At 35.3% G+C, this 18,918-nt stretch overlaps 1 protein-coding gene across 2 annotated transcripts in view; it reads left to right on the top strand.

The window, feature by feature from the left end:
- Nucleotides 1-9,605: 9,605 nt before the first annotated feature.
- Nucleotides 9,606-18,918, top strand: part of LOC118267476 (inhibitory POU protein) — a 78,295-nt gene continuing 68,982 nt past the window's right edge. For both annotated transcript variants that reach the window (XM_035581503.2, XM_050704097.1), the window contains exon 1: nucleotides 9,606-9,866. In XM_035581503.2, coding sequence (XP_035437396.1) covers nucleotides 9,744-9,866 — 123 coding nt within the window. In that variant the 5' untranslated portion in view covers nucleotides 9,606-9,743. The remainder of the gene's footprint in view (nucleotides 9,867-18,918) is intronic.

The raw sequence follows: 18,918 nt of genomic DNA, 5'->3' as shown, positions 1-18,918 counted from the left end.
GGGCAACGTTTTTTAACAAAAAAAAAACCTTATACGATGTTGATGAACATAACCCACGCAATGGAGTTTCAACTTCAAAACCCTTAGTACAAGCAGAAAAATATAGTAATCCAGTAGGAATTACCATTAAAACTTGGGGATGGGATATTTAACATGTTTATTTATGTCTATATGTTTCCGATATTTCGGCACCTTACTTAACTTATATCTTACTTAAGACTAAAACAAACAAAATAAAATATATTTATAATGTAATTAGGATATATCTTATTTTCTTAGCTATCAAAGTTATAACGTTTATTATTAACAATACAATATATTTTTAGTTTTTATTCCGTTTATACTATATTATTCCGTTATACTATCTATATACTACCTATATAACGTTTATTTCAATTAAACCATAAAACTGGTACTTTTGAAACGTCAACAAATACGGAAATAAATAATAGTCTGTGTATTATTTATAAGTATATTTTACTGACATACAATTATTTATTTCTTTATTTGTGATATTATTTCTTTATTTCTTTATTTGCTTCACTGACGGACAGCACTCTGTCCGTCAGTTTTCTACATTTCTACTTACTTAACTATAATCTATTGACTTCTTTTTTAATAAAAAGAATTTTCCATATCTGTTAACCTCTTTGTTTATACACAGACAAAATTCATAAAATCAATTCACACAACCCAAATCACTGGTTTTCTAGCCCAACCAACATTTTGTCGAGATGTAGTTCAGCTCCATGTCAGTGCTAATGCAAATTAGGTCGATGTCAATTAGTCGATAATGAAGCCCAGAGCTTGTTTCAAACCCTACATTCCGACAGTTGGAAATGACCAGCGAATTTCATTGTAACTCTGCATTGGTTTTATTTCAAACATTTTAACACGTTTTTACAAAACGAGTAATGAACTATGTAATATGAATTAAAAACGTGTTTAATTCTGATCTTTATGTAATATTACATAGTACAATAAGGTGTCTGCATTCATCAAACTTATCAAAAATTACATAAACGAGGTGCATATTTATAAGTATGGCAAAGCTGTTTTTAAAAGTTAATGTCAAAACATTTATTAGGTACAATTAATTCTTTATTCATTTTTTGGAATGTCAAACTTGAACTGTTCGTCAATCAGTCCATGAGTAAAGATAGGTGCTAGTAAGTTCCAAAGTATAATTTCAAATGGAGAAGAACGAGCAAAAAACTGCTACGTCTCTCGACCGCCTTTATTTCAAACGCTTAGCAGAGTGAACCAGATGCCATCCCGCTGGATGAAAAGTATTTGTACCTTTCCTCTTGAAGAAATTTCAAAACATCAAAACCGTTATTAAGTAGACCGACCTACATGACATTCCTATCCGAATGTTCGGTCGTCATACTTCTACCGTTCAATACAAAATATTCAAAATCTGCTTTGACATCACCACTAGAGCATATCGATAGAACAAACTTTGTGTTTGCTAGTTATAACTTATTTATGTACTAACATCAAAATAAATATATTGTATTATTTATAGTAAAAATACATATCCTTTTTACATCATGCCTATAACAAAATCGGTGAAAATGCCATCGTACGAGTATAGCATTAGAGTATCTCTGGTTCCCTGGGGAAGGACCACGCTCACCCTTTCACTGGCCTGGGCATGTGGTGCTCATATTCTACTTATACATACTTATATGTACAGACAGATATATAGTACTCATGGCTTAATTCAGGGATGGCGAAAAAATAATAATTTTCAACATTTTCCGATGAAATACATATTTCAACTAATTTCTATTTTAATCTAATTTTGTATAATTTCGATTCTGAGATGGATTCATGATAGCACAAGTTTAAGCTTAAGTGGTTTTTGGTTGCTATTAAGTGTGTACTATCCTGTATTAATTGTAAAAAAGATAAATACATAGGTCACTAGATAAGTTTTGCAAAACAACGTTTATTTTTACAGCCTTTCAAAATAATTTCCATCACAGTTTATACACTTAGTCATACGTAAAAACTAATCATCAAAAATGTCTTTCCATTTTTCTTCCGGGAGTGGAGAACATGCTTAGTCCCAAGCACCCAAAAGCTCAATATCTGTAGGAAATCGTCTTCCTTTCAACTGATCCTTGATGATAGGAAAAAGAGCAAAGTCACAGGGCGCTAGGTCGGGGCTGTACGCAGGATGTTCAAGTACTTTAACACCACTGGTGTTCAAAAATTCGACGGTATCACGTGCTCGATGCGCGGGTGCGTTATCGTGATGAAAATGCCAAGTGTCCATTCTTGAATTCGGTCGAATTTCCTGAAGCTTCTGAAAAACTTTTGGCAAACAATCGTCGATGTACCCAGAGGCGGTTACAGTACGCTGACTTTCTAGAACTACTCGTTCTAAAATACCCCGCCGAGTAAAAAATAAAGCAATCATTTTCTTTTTGACTGAACGTGATTTCCTCACCTGAACTGGAGTTTGTTCGTTTTCAAACAGCCAAACTTTATTTTTGTTTTTCGATGGTACGTCGAAGTAATATAGCCATGTTTCATCACCACTTACGATATTATTAATGTTATTAGAGGTACCATTTTCATATAACTTTAGCATTTTTTTACACCAGTTCACTCTTGCCTCCTTTTGTTCAACTTTGAGGTCGTGTGGCACCCATAGTGTACAAACTTTTTTTACGCCAAGAATATCGTGAAGAATTTTGTGTACGCTTGGTGCACTTATCTGCAGGATCTCTTCTATCTGTTGATATATTATACGTCGATCTTCTTTTAATAATTTTGACACTTTCGCAACGTTTTCAGAGACAGTAACCTCAATGGGACGTCCTGATCTTTGAGCGTCATTAACATTAAAGTTACCACGTCCAAACTCACGATACCATCGGTAAACTGTTGTGCGGTGAGGACACTTTTCTCCCAAAACAGTATTCATTTCTTCCACACACTCATCTACCGACAGTTGACGCAGAAGGTTGTAACGCGTAACAACTCGCAACTCGCTATTAGACCATTCAGACATTTTAATTGTTTAAAAAAGTTTTTACTACACGATTAATGTCGGGTTATTTTGTATGAACTGTCAAGATATTAGCTGCACTTTCAAATAAAAATATTTTTGTCTACCCTCCATTAATAGAACGAATGTATTGCAAGACTTAACTAGTGACCTATGTATATAAAAAAATCTAATTTTTTACGTAAATAATATAGTTTTTCAATAGATTCTAGCTTGCAGAAGTTGCATTGGGGTTAATTTGCGAGGAGTTTGTTCGAAAATAAACAAAAGAATCCCTTCGAAGCAATAAAACCTATAGAACTCGTAACCCAATATCCCAAACAGTCAACTAACATAATTAACTATTTGTCCAAAATCCAAAACAATGTCAGTGCAGCTCTATTTCTGTATGTACGTTGATTCTAATATACCTAAACTGTTTTAGCCTCAATTAAAAACAAAAATAGAGGTTATTTTCGGTTGTAGGAATTAGAACAAACTGGCGAAAACAAAAAACCCTTAAATACAGTTCTAATTCGCGATAGAATCGTTAATGGTTGGCTAAGTGTGGCGTGGTACATCGTCCAGTCCTACTTCCGTGCCTATCTGTGGTACCCTAAAAAGGGTACGGTGTTTGCGCATGGTGTTACTCAAGAGATGTAGCGATTTGTTTCTTTCCTAGAATAAGCCGACTTCATAAAATACATTCCCTATGTATTTTATGAAGTCGGTTTATGTTTTTTCTTTCATATAATAATGTATCCAATTTATACTAAGACAACCATGAAGTTAATTTTGAGACAGTATACAGAAACACCTGGATGAAACACTGGAAGTGCACTGATACTACTAATTTTGTTAACAGGTAAAACCCTTTTGCATTATATAATTAAGGTAAATGTATTGGTACACATTTACCTTAATTATTTACATTTACCTTAACTATAAAAATGCAAAAGGGCTTTACCTGTTAACAAAATTAGTTGTAGTTGTAGTAGTTAACAAATTGCATGCATGTTATTATTATTATTCATGCAGCCGTATTACAATATAAAAGTTACATAGCTTTAATATCAATCACAAAATGTACCATAATCCGCTATGAATCGCTATAGCTTATGACTTAACTCCAAAAGCACGAATCCCCGAAGGAGCCGCGGTGGCGATAAAAGCCTCATGCATTATACAGGCTGGTCCGAAATCGAAAAATTAAAACTCCGCCATCTGCCGGGTGAAAGCGTAATTACTGGGGCGTTTGATGCACCAGCACTAATTATGAGCACTGTGATAAAACGGGATGAGTATCGCTTGTATAATGAGAGTAAAGCTATTTTAGAACGTGTTTAGTTTATGTAAAGGGGTTGGATGCAGTACGTATATAGGTTGTGCTATTAATGTGCTGCGATTACTGATGTTCTGAGCGAATATCTAGGTATTCGTGTGACATTTTATTTAAGGTTTTGTACTTGTACCTCAAGTATGTTACTGTTTGGTCTACAGTTTACATCGTTTTATAGTTTGTCTTGACAATAGTGTACAGTTTTAGTATCGGTTCAAGTTGACAAACGATGAATGCATCTAAAAGGAGTTTGTCTAGCAAAATGATGACTTAGCTAGGCTTAATGAAAAATATTGCAAGAAATTCAGTTTCTAGAAATCTAGCCTGGGGTGAAGCGTTTCTTTTTAGTATATCTAATAAAAAGTAAAAATGCAAAATTCTGTGCATATTGTATGGTCAAAAGGATTTTAGATTACGATCAGATATTAATTTCAGAAGCCAAGCGATTTACCTAAGTTACTAAAACGGTCGGTATGTGGTAGTTACCCTGATGATATCAAAGAAAGAAAGAAAGATAATTTATTCTGACGTAACTCAAGAGACGGAATATACACCAGTAAGTACGTAACATACATGAAGACATAATGACATTAAACTTGAACTTAACCACGACTTGGATTATGAAGTTTAAAGTTGAATCGTGGCCCGTTTCTTGTCAGCCATTTCGAATGATAGCTACTGACAACTTAACTCCGTTACATTGTTAGTACGACCGTGAATAGTAACATGCAATCATAATATGAACTTTGTCTGAACCAAGGTTCATTTCAATCGGGTTATGATAGTTATCATTAAAAATTGCTATTGTAATCAATATTGCAAATTGAATTAGAATGGCTTGATGACTAAGTCATGGCATCACATCACATCCACAGCCTATAAGTGACTACTGCTGACAAAAGGCCTCTTCTCGCACGGAAAAGGTTTGAGCATTAATCACCATACTTGCTCACTTGGTTGGCAATTTCAAACTTATAATCAAAAGTAGAAATAAATTAGGTAAATCAAGACTTTCTGTTTTTAGGAAAGGTTGGTAAAAATGTACATATTTCAACTTCTTCTTTCTCATCACTTAAGAGTACTTTTCCACTAGAGATGTGCTATGTAGCTATGCTGTGACGATGTTATAGCTAAGCTGTGAAACTATGTGACTGTTGTAAGATGCGGAGCTCGAGTATGCGATGTATCGAGGGAAACCATCCATAGCCGACATCCATAGCACGCATCTATAGTACACTAGCTACTTCCTCGCGGTTTCACCCGCTCCTACTCGGTTCCTATTAATCTTAACGTGATGTTTTATAGCCTTTAACCTTCCTCGATAAATGTGCTATGCAACACAAAAAGAATTATTCAAATCGGACCATTCTATTCATTCATTCATTCATTCTACAGTTCCGGAAATTAGCGCGTTCAAACAAACAAACTCTTCAGCTTTATAATATTAGTATAGATATCCATAGCACGCATCTTTCCATATAAAACATATATTAGTATAGCAGTTTCCACCAGTGCTAAGTTATGTGTACCAATGAATATAATTGGTGGAAGCCAAACTTATCCACAGCAACGTAGCATAGCACATTGCTGGTGGAAAAGTATCTTCAGTTTAATTTTCTGGACGAGATTCGTCGAATAGTACCAGACAACGTGTCGTTACAGGGATTTATGAAAACAAAATGCACTTACTAGGCTACTTTATAGGTACTCCGCTTCAATTCGACAAACAAACATCCAATCAAGGCATCTAATATTTAATGCACTTCCAATAAGAAGAACGTCGCAATTGTTAAGTAGCAGAGTTAAAAACAAACTCGGTTAAAATTGGTCTACAGTTTCGAACCTTGACAAGTCTACAGCGTAGAACTTCAGCAAGTCCAAGACCTTGCCACGTGAACTTGGGAAGTTGCAAAGCTAACAAGTTCGTAGGCAGCTGTCTTGATACTAGGAATTTAGCCTTGATAGCATCTTGTGGCTTACGGCTAATGCTACACAAGCTGCCGAAAAACCAGGATTAGAACAAAGGTTTCAGTTATTTGACGATAGTAAATTCGTTTCTTGTAAGGTCCGATAATGGGTATTAATTTAGGTTTGTAAAAATATTGTTTTGGTATACCAGTTTTATTTATGCTACGAGTATTCGAGTAGTCCCACTTACCAGTAATATTATATTGCCAGTAATCCTAATTGTATATTATATTAAGATTTAAGAAACTGCAACAAGTCAGTTTACGGCGTTCTGTGATTGTCTTCCGTGCGTAGGGTTCTTAATAGCCCGGGCGTCGGGGATCGCGTGACGATCTCCGGTCACCGTAAGTGCGGGTCTGCGGACGGCGAGCAAGGGTAGCTCGCCGCCTGACCAAAACCAGACCCGCGCGCGCCTCAAAGAGCCCGACCACCACAGATGGGGCCCAGTAGGGCTGATGCCCGATCCGGAGCTGCGGACAACGTAAAAGGTTACCGGGGCTCCGGCTCAAAGCAGGAGAAGGAACGGGGTGATTTTTAGTCAGTAAGTTGGCCTCGTTTGGCACCGTAGCTGTAGGCGCGACGTACGGGGAGCTGCGCAGCGGATTACCGGGGCTCCGACTCAATAAGCAGGAGTAAGAACAGGGAGGTTTTTAATCAGTAAGAGTCTAACACTCCCTCTCACCTCGCCCAAGATGAGAAAAGTAATTAGACGATATTTTTCCCCAACAAAAAATGCGCGATTTAGCTGTAGAAATCTAGGTACCGATTTCTACGGACGGAACTCGAACCCGTAGTAGTAGCTTTAAACGCGTGTGTATTGCAGCGCAGCATAAGTCCAAGAATCTTCGCAATAAATCTTCTTTGTCTCCAAACATGCAACTTCTACTTGACCAATGTTGCACTTAGCTGTTAATATTGTGCTAATAGATAATAATGACTATGCCATATTGTTTTAACCTGTCAATACTAAGCGTAAGTTGTGCGTCTTTTGCTGTTCAGGAGTCAAACAACTCAACTCAAACTTAAACATTTTATTGTTGTATAAAGTTTAAATAAATATAAGTAATTAAACAAATAAAAGTTAGGTCCTTAACCTAAAACTATGTACCACACTAATACACCGAAAAACAGAGCTCCGTTTTATATCTATAAATAACTAAAAGGCGAGAGAAAATATTAATAGCCTCGTTGACTGGCTCATAATAATATTTGACTCTTATAATAAAATACGAATAAACGATAATAGAGCTTTATACATATTTTACATAAGTACCTATTTACAATTGTTGAAAGTCGAATTGTTGAACGGGCGACTGCTGATCAAGATCTCGTATTCGATTCAAGGGTTGCCAAAATGAGTATTAGAATATTTTCAGATTTAAAAATAATTTCAGATTGAATTATGATAGGTTAATAATAGGCCCATCCGCTATTGAATGGAACTCATAACTGGCAATAAAACTTTATTTTAAAAAGGGAACCGTCTTCAATTTTCCTCCATTTTTAAGTCAGGTAATATCCCTAAAACCCTTTCCTAAGTTTAAATTTGATGTTGAAAACCGCATCAAAATCGGCTAAGCCAAAAGCGACATAATCACTCACAAACATACATACAGGTCAAACTCCTTATTTTTGAAGTCAGTTAAAAATAGGTTTGACGATATAGATAAGCACTCTTTCAAAAATAGCTCATCTGAAAATAAATAATTTTACAACCGTTTCATTCCAAATATACCCTTTTATTTAAATATGTAAAGTAAATATGAACTTGTTCATAAAATAAAAGTAGAGATAAAATTCACATTGGTTGGTAACGCAATTTGTTACTTCACTCAATTAATTCGACAGCAAATTTTATACGTGGTTAATGTGGTTGCGTCAATAATATTCGATCACACCAAAATGTAATTTGATCCCGTTTCCCCATAAGGGTGCTTTTCCACCGGAGATGTGCTGTGCTACGTTGTTGTGGATGCGTTTGGCTTCCACCAATCATATTCATTGGTACACATAGCTAAGCACATATCTAAGATATATTTTTTATATGGAAAGATGGGTGCTATGGATGTGTGCTATGGATGGCATCCCTAACTATCAATACATGGCATACTCGAGCTGCGCATCTCCCTCACCAATCTACTTTGCGGCTTACGTAGCCCGGTATCAGAGAAACACTCACATAGTTTCACAGTTTAGCTATTATATTATCTTCGTAGTATAACTACATTGTACATCTCTGGTGGAAAAACACCCACCCTTTACATTATTCCAAAAGAGTTTTTTTAGACATTTTCTTTTGTTTTTAGAATAGTGTCTGGTGATTGAAAATGGTGCGACAAAACATTTTAAGTGAATTTGTTTTTTTTATTTTTTTAAAAAAACAACTATTTTTCTATATTTATTACCAACTCCAAAAAAACTATGAGAAATCTAATAAAACTACCTATACTTTACTCCGGTATCGAAACAGAGTCATCGGTCAGCAGTCGCGCTTACAACCACCCGACTATCAAGAGAGGCCAGAGGTTATTATTACGTTATAAAATACTATAATATAATAATAGTTGCACAGAATACTAAAAATAGAACGCGTAATTCTTGAATGTACGAAGGTTTGAAATGGCATCGCAGAGCATTCACTCCGCCTGACCTTGCCGACATCGCCACGCGAGCAGACACATCACTTCATACAGACATCTAGCCCTGCCCGCTGACAATGTTACGGCCTGGGCATTACACGAACTTGTCCTACTAACACTACTGAAACATGCAGTTTTCGAGACCTCACCGACCTTGATTATTCAGACTAATTGTTACTGTGACCACCAATTCATACGAATTATGTCGATTAGTCTGTCTATCCTCTTAATTTGAATGCGTTCGTTAGTGGACTTTTTATCATAAACAATATATTAGTAGTAGTATAACCGTAAGGAATTTAATTCCAACACGCATGTTTCGCGGCCTAGCACGCTCGCGTCACGTGTGCAGCACCTGTATAGCACAGTGATCCCTGTCTGGTTTCATATAGAGCTCAGTCCCTCGCGTATCGATTGTCGCGCAATTAGCCAGCGTCGATCGTCGCAGGTCATCCGTCAACCTTTTTAGAGAAGCGTGAAAAGGTAACAAGCAGGAGAAGTGAATGGACCAATTAAATAATTCAGTAATTCGTGAACCCGCCGCCGGCGACGTAAACATGCGTGAGACGGTCAGGGGGGCGGTAGGCGGGGGCGAGTGGAGGGGCGAGGGCGTGGCTCGTGACGTCACCGCTTTCCTGCTTCAGTCGGTCACTACCCGGCGAAGCGGACGGTCGCGGCACCGCCGCCATTTTTATCACCCGAAAGTACGATAAAAATCGCCAAAATTTTCGACCGGCAGTATCACTCACCTTCAAAGGTGCTGAAATTGGAGGACGACCCGTGGGGGTCATGTGCGATGTACTCGCCGGATAAGATGAAATCCGGTGGGGGGCTCATGGCGCCACCAGGGTGCTTCCCGGGCCGGTACAGCCCCACGTACCGGAGTTCCGACCCGCGGCGGTGCGTCCCCAACCCGTCCGTGAGTACTCTACTTTATACAATAGCCTTCATTGCTCTACCGCTGAAGTGTCGCGGTCGGCACGCGTACGTCCCGCTTGTTGACGTCGCTCAGGCTCGGCCGCGTCCCGAGGAAAACGTCACCGACCATTATAAATAAATACTATCTTCACGCGGTCGGAGACGCTTTTAATCTATTAACTCAAAGGTTTTAGGTTCTTTACGTTCGATATATTTTACTTGTATTTCAGGACGTTCTAACCACTTTTTTTCAGCATATTATGTATATGTATATATGTTGCTAAGCGATGTTCGATCTATATTCCCGCTAGCGCCTGCCAAAGCGACTACATGGAGCTCCATGGGGGGATTGTTTTTCAGCGAAATTGATCGTGTGTTCGTTTTGTACAATTTTCGGTTAAAAATATTAATACAAATATGACGTGACATTTTTAATTAAAAGTAAAAATATTTTAAAGTCGTTATTAAAACTCGTAAAAAATTTTGTACACAATAAAATAATAAATGTAAATTATTCGTATAATAAATTGCCATATTAAAATTCCTTTTAAAATAAAATACGGTGAAAAAATGCATTTATGACACAACAATAATTACTACACTATATGCAAAAATTAAATTATGAATAAATAAGTTTATACCGCTACCGTATTATATTATTTATTTATTACTATAAAAATTAGATCGGTCTCCACGGTAATATCTTTATCTTTAGTGTTGTTTTAGAATTTATTTTCGGGTTAATATATTTTCCCGGGACGAGATTCCGGAGACGTAAAGTGAAATGCCGCCGTCGGCTAGTATTTTCGTCACCTACTCATAAACTGTTCAACAACTTACGTAAAATAGACGTTAAATAATAACTCTAAAACGTACCGTTTGAAATTCATTTAAAACCTAAATTTTATTCTCGGCAAAGAATTTATTTATTTAGTTGGAAAGGTTTCTTTAAATTCGATGATTTTAACCGGCGTAAAAAATGTAGTTTAAAATGTTGTTTAAAAAAAGGTTGTTAAATATTTTTTTAAGGTAATTTTAAAATCGTTGTTAAGACAATAAATAGAACTCTTTGTGCTTTAAAAATGTGAAGAAATAAACTTTTGTTAGTAATCGATTTGGATGTAAGTGCATATTATTAAAATAAACAAGGAGGAGGAATTAATAAAATACAATTATTAAGATGCATATTTAGACTATTCGTAAAAAACTACACATATTAACCATATTTACATATTATATTTTATAATGTAATATTAATTTATAATATTACACTATAAGTGTTTTAAGTAAATACCCAGGTGTTACTTATATTTGTTGAGTAATAATACTATTTATTATATTGAACTTGAGTGGGTAATACGAATGTAATGATTGCTGCAGGTCTTATATCCTAGATCGGCGATCATGTTCTAGCACTAAGAAGAACATAAGCCTTTGATATAATATTGATATTACCTATAATATTACCTATTACATTACCTACCTGAAATTTTTTATAAAATTAGTTCGCGTGACTTCGCTATCTCGATAATAATAACAATGTTTAAATTAATTTAATTAACTAAAAACTATTATAAAATTATAACAAAACATTTTTGCATTTATTTAACTGTTTAATTGTTCCATATTAAAAATTAATACACAAAAGACTATATCGTATAAATATGTAGACGTACGTTTGTTCCGCTAATTGGAGCCACTTACACATTTGTAGGATTTCCCGTTCGTAACTAGAATCTAAATATAAAATAAATAAGGGAGTGTTAAGCATAAACGATTGTTTAAAGAGTCAGGATAACTTTACTTAACTTCCCGATGTTTGAATAATTTAAATACTGAAAGTAGTAGAGGCATTAGCCTAATGATATAAATAGCTTCAGTACTACACATCGATTCGCATCGGCTCTTCAGTACACTTTATATAATGGGCTACAATTTTCTTCACAAATTACCCTAATACCGCGGTACTTAAGTAAGCGGCCGACGGCTACGGCGTAGCCCGTAGCGACGGCCGTAGCGCCGTAGCACCGTAGCCCGGCCGACGGTTTCGTGTAGGTGGGACAAATTACATTAGAATATTAGAATTAGACTTTTGTAAACGATATCGAATATTTGAATGTGAAGAAAAAAAACTTTATGTTAATATTATGTTCACAAATTTAAGAATATCGTAACGCAAGGCTTAATCCTCGTTAAATAATGGAATACCTTATCGGCAGTCGAACGAAATGTATGTCGAACGTAATATATTTGATAGGGGTTTAAACGTTTTTGTTTGTTTTAATTACGGGTGTCGTATCATTAAGCGTATTATCCACTGAAAACTATGCAAGCGAACACTTATATTAATCATGATTGGCATGAATTATAATGAAGTTTTTCAGCTTTCAGCCGGCGGATGGCGGCTTTTTGAAAATTCACACCTCGCTAATTGGTACCAATGGAAATAACTTTCAGATACATTTTTATCAGCTTCGTAATAAGACGATTTTCATTTAGGTTCATTTCTATCGGGATTTCTTTTGGATTCATTCATAAAACTTCTAATGTTAAATATCGTCTTTAGTATCATGAAGAAGCGGCATCCGCGTGTTGAAATAAATAATTAAAATGCGTATAATTATAAAAAAAAACATTGATAAAATTTGAGCAAGTCGCAACAAATTAAAATTGAACTCTAATAACAATCGGTGAACTATTTGAATCGAGTGAAACATAATATAAGTGAAGGCGGAAATAATGTGACAATAAACGAAACGATGGAACGTGAGTCACTACTCTTTGTTTATGAATACTAATACGTCCAACCATCGATGGACATTTATCCATAGAACATTTGTTTTGTTATTACATTGCGACAGTGAACTGTGTTACTCTTTTTACCCGACTGCGCCAGAAGGAGGGTTATTTAAAAAAATATCTGGATTTTTGTCTATCTAAGGCACTAAAAGTAAGCCAGCGGCGGATTTAAACCGTATGAGTTTATTTAATCAAGAATGTGAGTTTATTTAATCAAAAATCAGTTGGGAGCAACTCGTGTGGTTTTTGCTCGCAACTGATTTTGAAACCGAATAATGTTTCAAAATGTTGGCGAGAACAACCGTTGCCAGTTCATTGGTAACTTAGCGATAGAACTATATGTTAAAAGTGGATGGTTTCACTGCGCATCAACGTAGTAAGAACCCATTGCCCAGTGCCCGGCTAGGGCGGTTAGCCGCGGTTGTGGTCTCAGCCTAAATTAGTATTTGCGTTCCATTCATTTAAAAAATGTTACCTTTTTATAATTATGTTAACGGCCAATCAAATTATGGAGGTGTAAACAGGATTTAAAGGCTATTTTTCATGGAGATAAAAGTACTATTTTATGAAAGATTGTTGAGTTTTTAAGTTGACGTAAATTTATGAAATGGGCACGTTTTACGTGACATGAATATGTTGTAAAGGAAATGTTGTTCCTTAGCAATTTTTGTCAATTGGTCCTACGTAATTTTCTACAATAAACTAAACAATAACGATGAATAAGTATGACTTTTTGTCAGATAGTTTTATAGAATTGTCGGTTCGGATATTTAGTGGTTGGAAACGGGTTAGAACTGAACGTACGTAGGTATTTCTCTCTAGTTTTCCAGTTAAATTTTTATATATATAATTTAACTGCAAAACTAGATAAAAAAAATAAGTTAAATATTTATATTTTTTAACAATAACATGTTGCGTAACACGTACCCGCGTGTCTCTATACGTAGCAAGGAAACATACATAAACTCATTTAAGTATAATTCCTTATGTACTTCTTATTGCAATGTAACTAAACACAGCTGGTGAAATTGTGTTTTATCCAAGAACACGCCTTTAACAAAACCAGATACATATATAAGACGTAACGACATTTAACATTGCACGCGTAACATTTCAGTCATCAAACTAAAAGTTAGCACTTTCGGTATTTCCTATACAGAATCCTGGATGTCTATTTTAGATATATTTAATCGAAGCCGCCGATTTAAAGTGGCAGATCAAGACAAAGTTAGACATAACATTGATTCTATTGGATTGAACTAATGATAATAACTAACTAATAATAATTAATTGGAACTTTGAGCTAATTTCTATGCAATTTGTTTGTCGAGTATAACATTTATATTTTAAATGAATAATGTACAGATGCTCTGGTATAATGTTTATCGCCATCACTAGTCTTCCCGTGGGTATCGTAAAATCCGATTAAAGTGCTCTATACATTTGATAGAAACTCAAACAATATCTCTTATTTACATTTATATTGTACTAGCTGTGCCCGCGACTTCGTCCGCGTGGAATAATTCTTTTGGGCAACATATTAATTTTGCAAACAACCTTCTCAGCTTTATAAATTATAACTGTTACCCACGACTTTGTCCGCGTCATTTTCTGTTATTATTTTAGACTATTTAGTTTTTGAAAGAACATAATTATTTTCAAGTACTTCTACGTAAATAATACTTATTTTTGTTTTATTTTCTTGTGGCAGAAGAACGTATTGGTTTTCTCCGCAACCTGATTGTGACAACGCAACATATAGTTGGCCGCGTGTAAAGCAGTCTTGACGTAAATCTATTCCGACGTGTTTAAATGTTTGAACCTGTGATTTATTAATTGTAACGGCGAAAGATAGCGTAACGGGAAATTGAATTCTTTAAAAATTAAGAAAAGGTAAATCATTTAGATTGATTGTGATGTGAGGTATAAGCACTGTTTGGCCAACAGCTGGATCAGTCAAAATGTTTGTAACGATCAGTTTATTGCGAAGAAATTTGATTTGAAGTCGGGTCCCATTACATAAATTTGGTGGTTTAAGATTTCTAAGTAAAATTATTGGGGCAAATATTTTTAACTTGTGCGAATATGGGGGATCGTATTCGGGTTCAAAGAATTAAGAAACTCCTGTGGGAACGGACCGCAACCTCCTGATTTTGCACATCATTGATTTTAAAAAATAATTCAAGTAGTTCCTGAGATTAGCGCGTTCAAACAAACAAACAAACTCTTGAGCTTTATAATATTAGTATAGATAATAGAATAGCTGTATGAGAGGCTCATAGTCCAATGTTGGATCACCGTGTTTTTTTTTTGAGGGGGGAAAGTTATCCAAGATGACTTTCCCCCCTCAAGAGAGAGGGAGTGTCAGACTCTTACTGACTAAAAACCACTCCGTTCCTTCTCCTGCTTTTCGAGCCGGAGCCCCGGTAAACCCGCTAGGTAGTCCGCAGCTCCGGATCAGGCATCAGCCCTACTGGGCCCCATCTGTGGTGGTCTGATGGCTCTTTGAGGCGCGCGTGGAACGCGACGCGCCGCACGCACGGGTCTGGTTCTGTTCGGGCGGTGAGCTACCCTTGCTCGCCGTCGGCAGGCCCGCACTTACGGTGGCCGGAGATTGTCCCGCGATCCCCGACGCCCGAAGTATCTCTCGCGACGGCTGGGGCGTGAGGAGGTTTGTTCTCTCACGCGCCCCGCCTCCTCCTTAGCTAGCATGACTGCTTCGCAGAAAGAGGAGACGGCATCCCAGTCCCTCTCGCTCCGCACCATGGTCTGAACCAGTGCCGGGCGCGAAGGGTCGCCGTCGCCGACCACATCCCTGAGGACTTGGCGGTGCTCAGCCCACGCAGGGCACACCGCCAGCGTATGCTCCACCGTGTACTCCGGGCGGTGCTTGGATCACCGTGTGGACTGTTGATGTTATAACCAAAACTTGGTTACCGAATACACTTTTATTTAATACATCATACATTTTCATAAATAGTTGAATAATTTTATTATAACTTTCGTCAGACATACTAAATTATTTATGATGTTATCAGCTTACTCACGTAATTGTTTGACGAGGAAGTCGACTGGTTTCAAGCCGTACTAGAGGCTCATATTCATGACGCGGCGATTGTATGTTTTATTACATACAAACAAATATATATATTTATAGATATATACAACGTGTAACAAAAAGGGGGTATACATATCAATTGCACGGTTTCTAGATAACATAACAAACGATACGGGAAGGGTTTTTTAAACTCATGTTTTCATGGTACCAAGTTATGAATTTTTCAAATCGCGCCGGCGCGCGAATCAAAATTAGGTAGACAGATACTAGGCGATCAGATTGACAGAAGAAATGTTTCGTCATATTAGCGAGTGATACCTGTAGTGTTTTGACACGTTTGTATGATTTGAAATCAAGAACTATGCGATACCAAGTATTTATTTACAAATTTTTTTTAAACGTATTTTAAGCTGAAACTTTGTGTAGAGATTCTATTCAACCTGTATTCATCAGGGCTTCTTGATGTATATGGGTATTTTGTTACACGTTGTATAAACAACAACAATAACAACGTCACGCCTTTAATCCCCGAAGAGGTAGGCAAAGTTGAACATTACGGGACGTAATGCCGCTATATATATAAACAAAAACCAAATACACTTGTAATATATAAACATATATTATATTATATGTACGCAACCAAAGTTGCGTCGATAAATCAAAAGTATTAGCAAAATTGTCCATTTTAAAGTAGTAAAGAATTAATATTTCAACGCATGTGAATATTGAATAAATTTGGTTTTAAAATCAACACTAGTGCCGTTAGAAATTGAAAGCTATTGTTGTTTGACGCTCAGCACTTTAGTTTGTGGTAACGTAATGATACATTTTATGATGCGTATTATTATTTTGTGACATAGCTTTGTACGTTGATTGGCTGTAAGTCTTGGCCCGGAAAAAGTTGGCTAGACTAGACTTATAAGGTTAGACTTATACGTATAATACTTAAAGAGCTTATGGCTTAGTCACTAAGGCATAAGCTCTTTAAGTATTATAATACATCCACTAAAGTTCTTTTTGCCCTATTTAGGTAAAAGAGTCGTCTCGTTATTTATGCTTTGTGATACGGCTTAAGGCTTGCAGTTTAAATTAATGCAAGTAAGAAACCTTCTTAGCCAGTTATTTCTGAAGGGGGCTTCCCCCTGTGAAATTCTAAAGAGTTTATTATATAAGTGAACTTCGTCGTACACTGAATTTATAGCATTTACGTTTTTAGTCTAATTGTAATAAAGGGTCTGTTTAATGGTACTTGTTATTGTCCTGTTTTAGCAATTGAAGAAGATAAAATTTGACGCGACGCGGGGTTGATGTGGGCTTCATATTTTCTCCTAACCATTGAGGCAGTAAAATGTTTCTATTATTTAAATAAAATTATATGACTTACTTACATGAGCTACTGGAATAATGCTCAACCATACGTCTATATTTTGTTGGATGAACTAAATGTTAAAGCCCATAATACTCGTTCTGCCGATAATACAATTTTAATATACAATACTAAATAATAAACAAAATATAATAATAAATATTAAATAAGAAAATACTAAAATTTTAGATATTCCAGAAGATAACTCTTGAGATCAAATATAGTTGAACTCTATTTTTGAACTTATTACCTACTAACAAATATAACATCTATTTTAGTGATATTCATTGGCCGTAATGTATTTATTTTATATGCACTAAGATAAACAATGAAATTGCCAGGTTATACCTTAAATAAAAAAATGTATATCTTATACCAGGGGTTCTCAACCTTTTGCTGGTCATTGACCACTTTTATATCATTCTTGTAAGGTCAGGGATCACTATTGTTATTACGTTTTATGCGTTTTATACTCAGATTTTCATATTCACTAATAAAATCGAATAATTAAAATCAATTGCTTTATTATTAATTGCCTCTTTCGATAAACTTCAATTTAAGCTGGAACAGTGGTATTTATTCGTATTTATTCACGGTCATGTGGGTCATGCGGTCATGTACATGACATTATATGATATTATATCACTCAAATAATAATATAATCAATTACAGATATTAAACAATTATGCTAACAAATGTGTAAAGGTGTTTATTCAAGTATTAAAGTATTTATCACATTATATTATATTATATCAGTCAATAATAATATAATCGATTACAGATGTTAAACAATTATGCAAATTATGTAAAGGTGTTTATTAAAGTATTGAAGTATTTATTGCATCCATAATGTACACAGGTGTTAGAAAATACAGTATTAAGTCACAATTATGGACCCTGTCGGGCACAGCAAAATATAAAATTCGTAGGAGAGAGGAAGGGCTTTTAATATTAATTTAATGTCATAGTAAAATTAGTTAAATAAATATTTGGTAATTTCAATATTCTAGTGTATGTGTTTAGTAGTATATTAGAATATATATTAAGTTTTTTTTATTATATTTTTATTAATTATAATTATATTTGTTCGCTTCCATTCATATTTATTTATATATGTTATATTTTTATATATATTATAAGTTTATATATATGTTATATTTATTTATAATTTTTAGTATTTATTTTTAATATATTTAACATACAATGTTTTTATAATTAGTTTTATGAGAACTCGTTTTTTAGTAATTTTTTAAGTAATATTTCATCTTATTTAGTGTTGACTGTATATTATATTGTAAGTAATTTATTGTTTAGTTTAGACTAGGCTTACCCATCCAAGTTAGTGTTACAAGTAGGTAGTCTTATTTATCCTGTAGGAATTCATCTATGGTGCTAGCTTTTTTTAATTAGGAGTTGTGTCAATTTTCTTATAAATACAACTAAAACTTATTTTACTAAATGTAAAACAATATGCGCACACAACTTCAAAAAATTAGCAAGCAACCACTTAAAAATGCAGAAATAAAAAAGTAGAACACTCAAATATATTAAAAAATCCAAGGAAATCGGTGAGCACTAAAGTCGAAATCGATTTGTGACATCGAGTTGGAATCGATTTGTACATTAACGTGACGGTATTCCAATAGCGTGACTGCCACTGCGACGCGAAATTGATTCACCATTATGTGAGTTGCACGAGTCGAGTTATTGTCCGATACTTCGATTACCCAATACATGTCTGACGTAATTGCGTTCTAGGTTACACGAGGACACCTGCCGTAATCGAGTTTGAACTTACCAGTTGATTTTACCAGTTTAATAATAATTGGA

The sequence above is a fragment of the Spodoptera frugiperda genome, chromosome 25, assembly GCF_023101765.2.
Source record: "Spodoptera frugiperda isolate SF20-4 chromosome 25, AGI-APGP_CSIRO_Sfru_2.0, whole genome shotgun sequence".
In the NCBI taxonomy this organism is placed as follows: Eukaryota; Metazoa; Arthropoda; class Insecta; order Lepidoptera; family Noctuidae; genus Spodoptera; species Spodoptera frugiperda.
The sequence above is the reverse complement of the archived record's forward strand: the minus strand, read 5'-3'. Positions and strand labels throughout refer to the sequence as shown.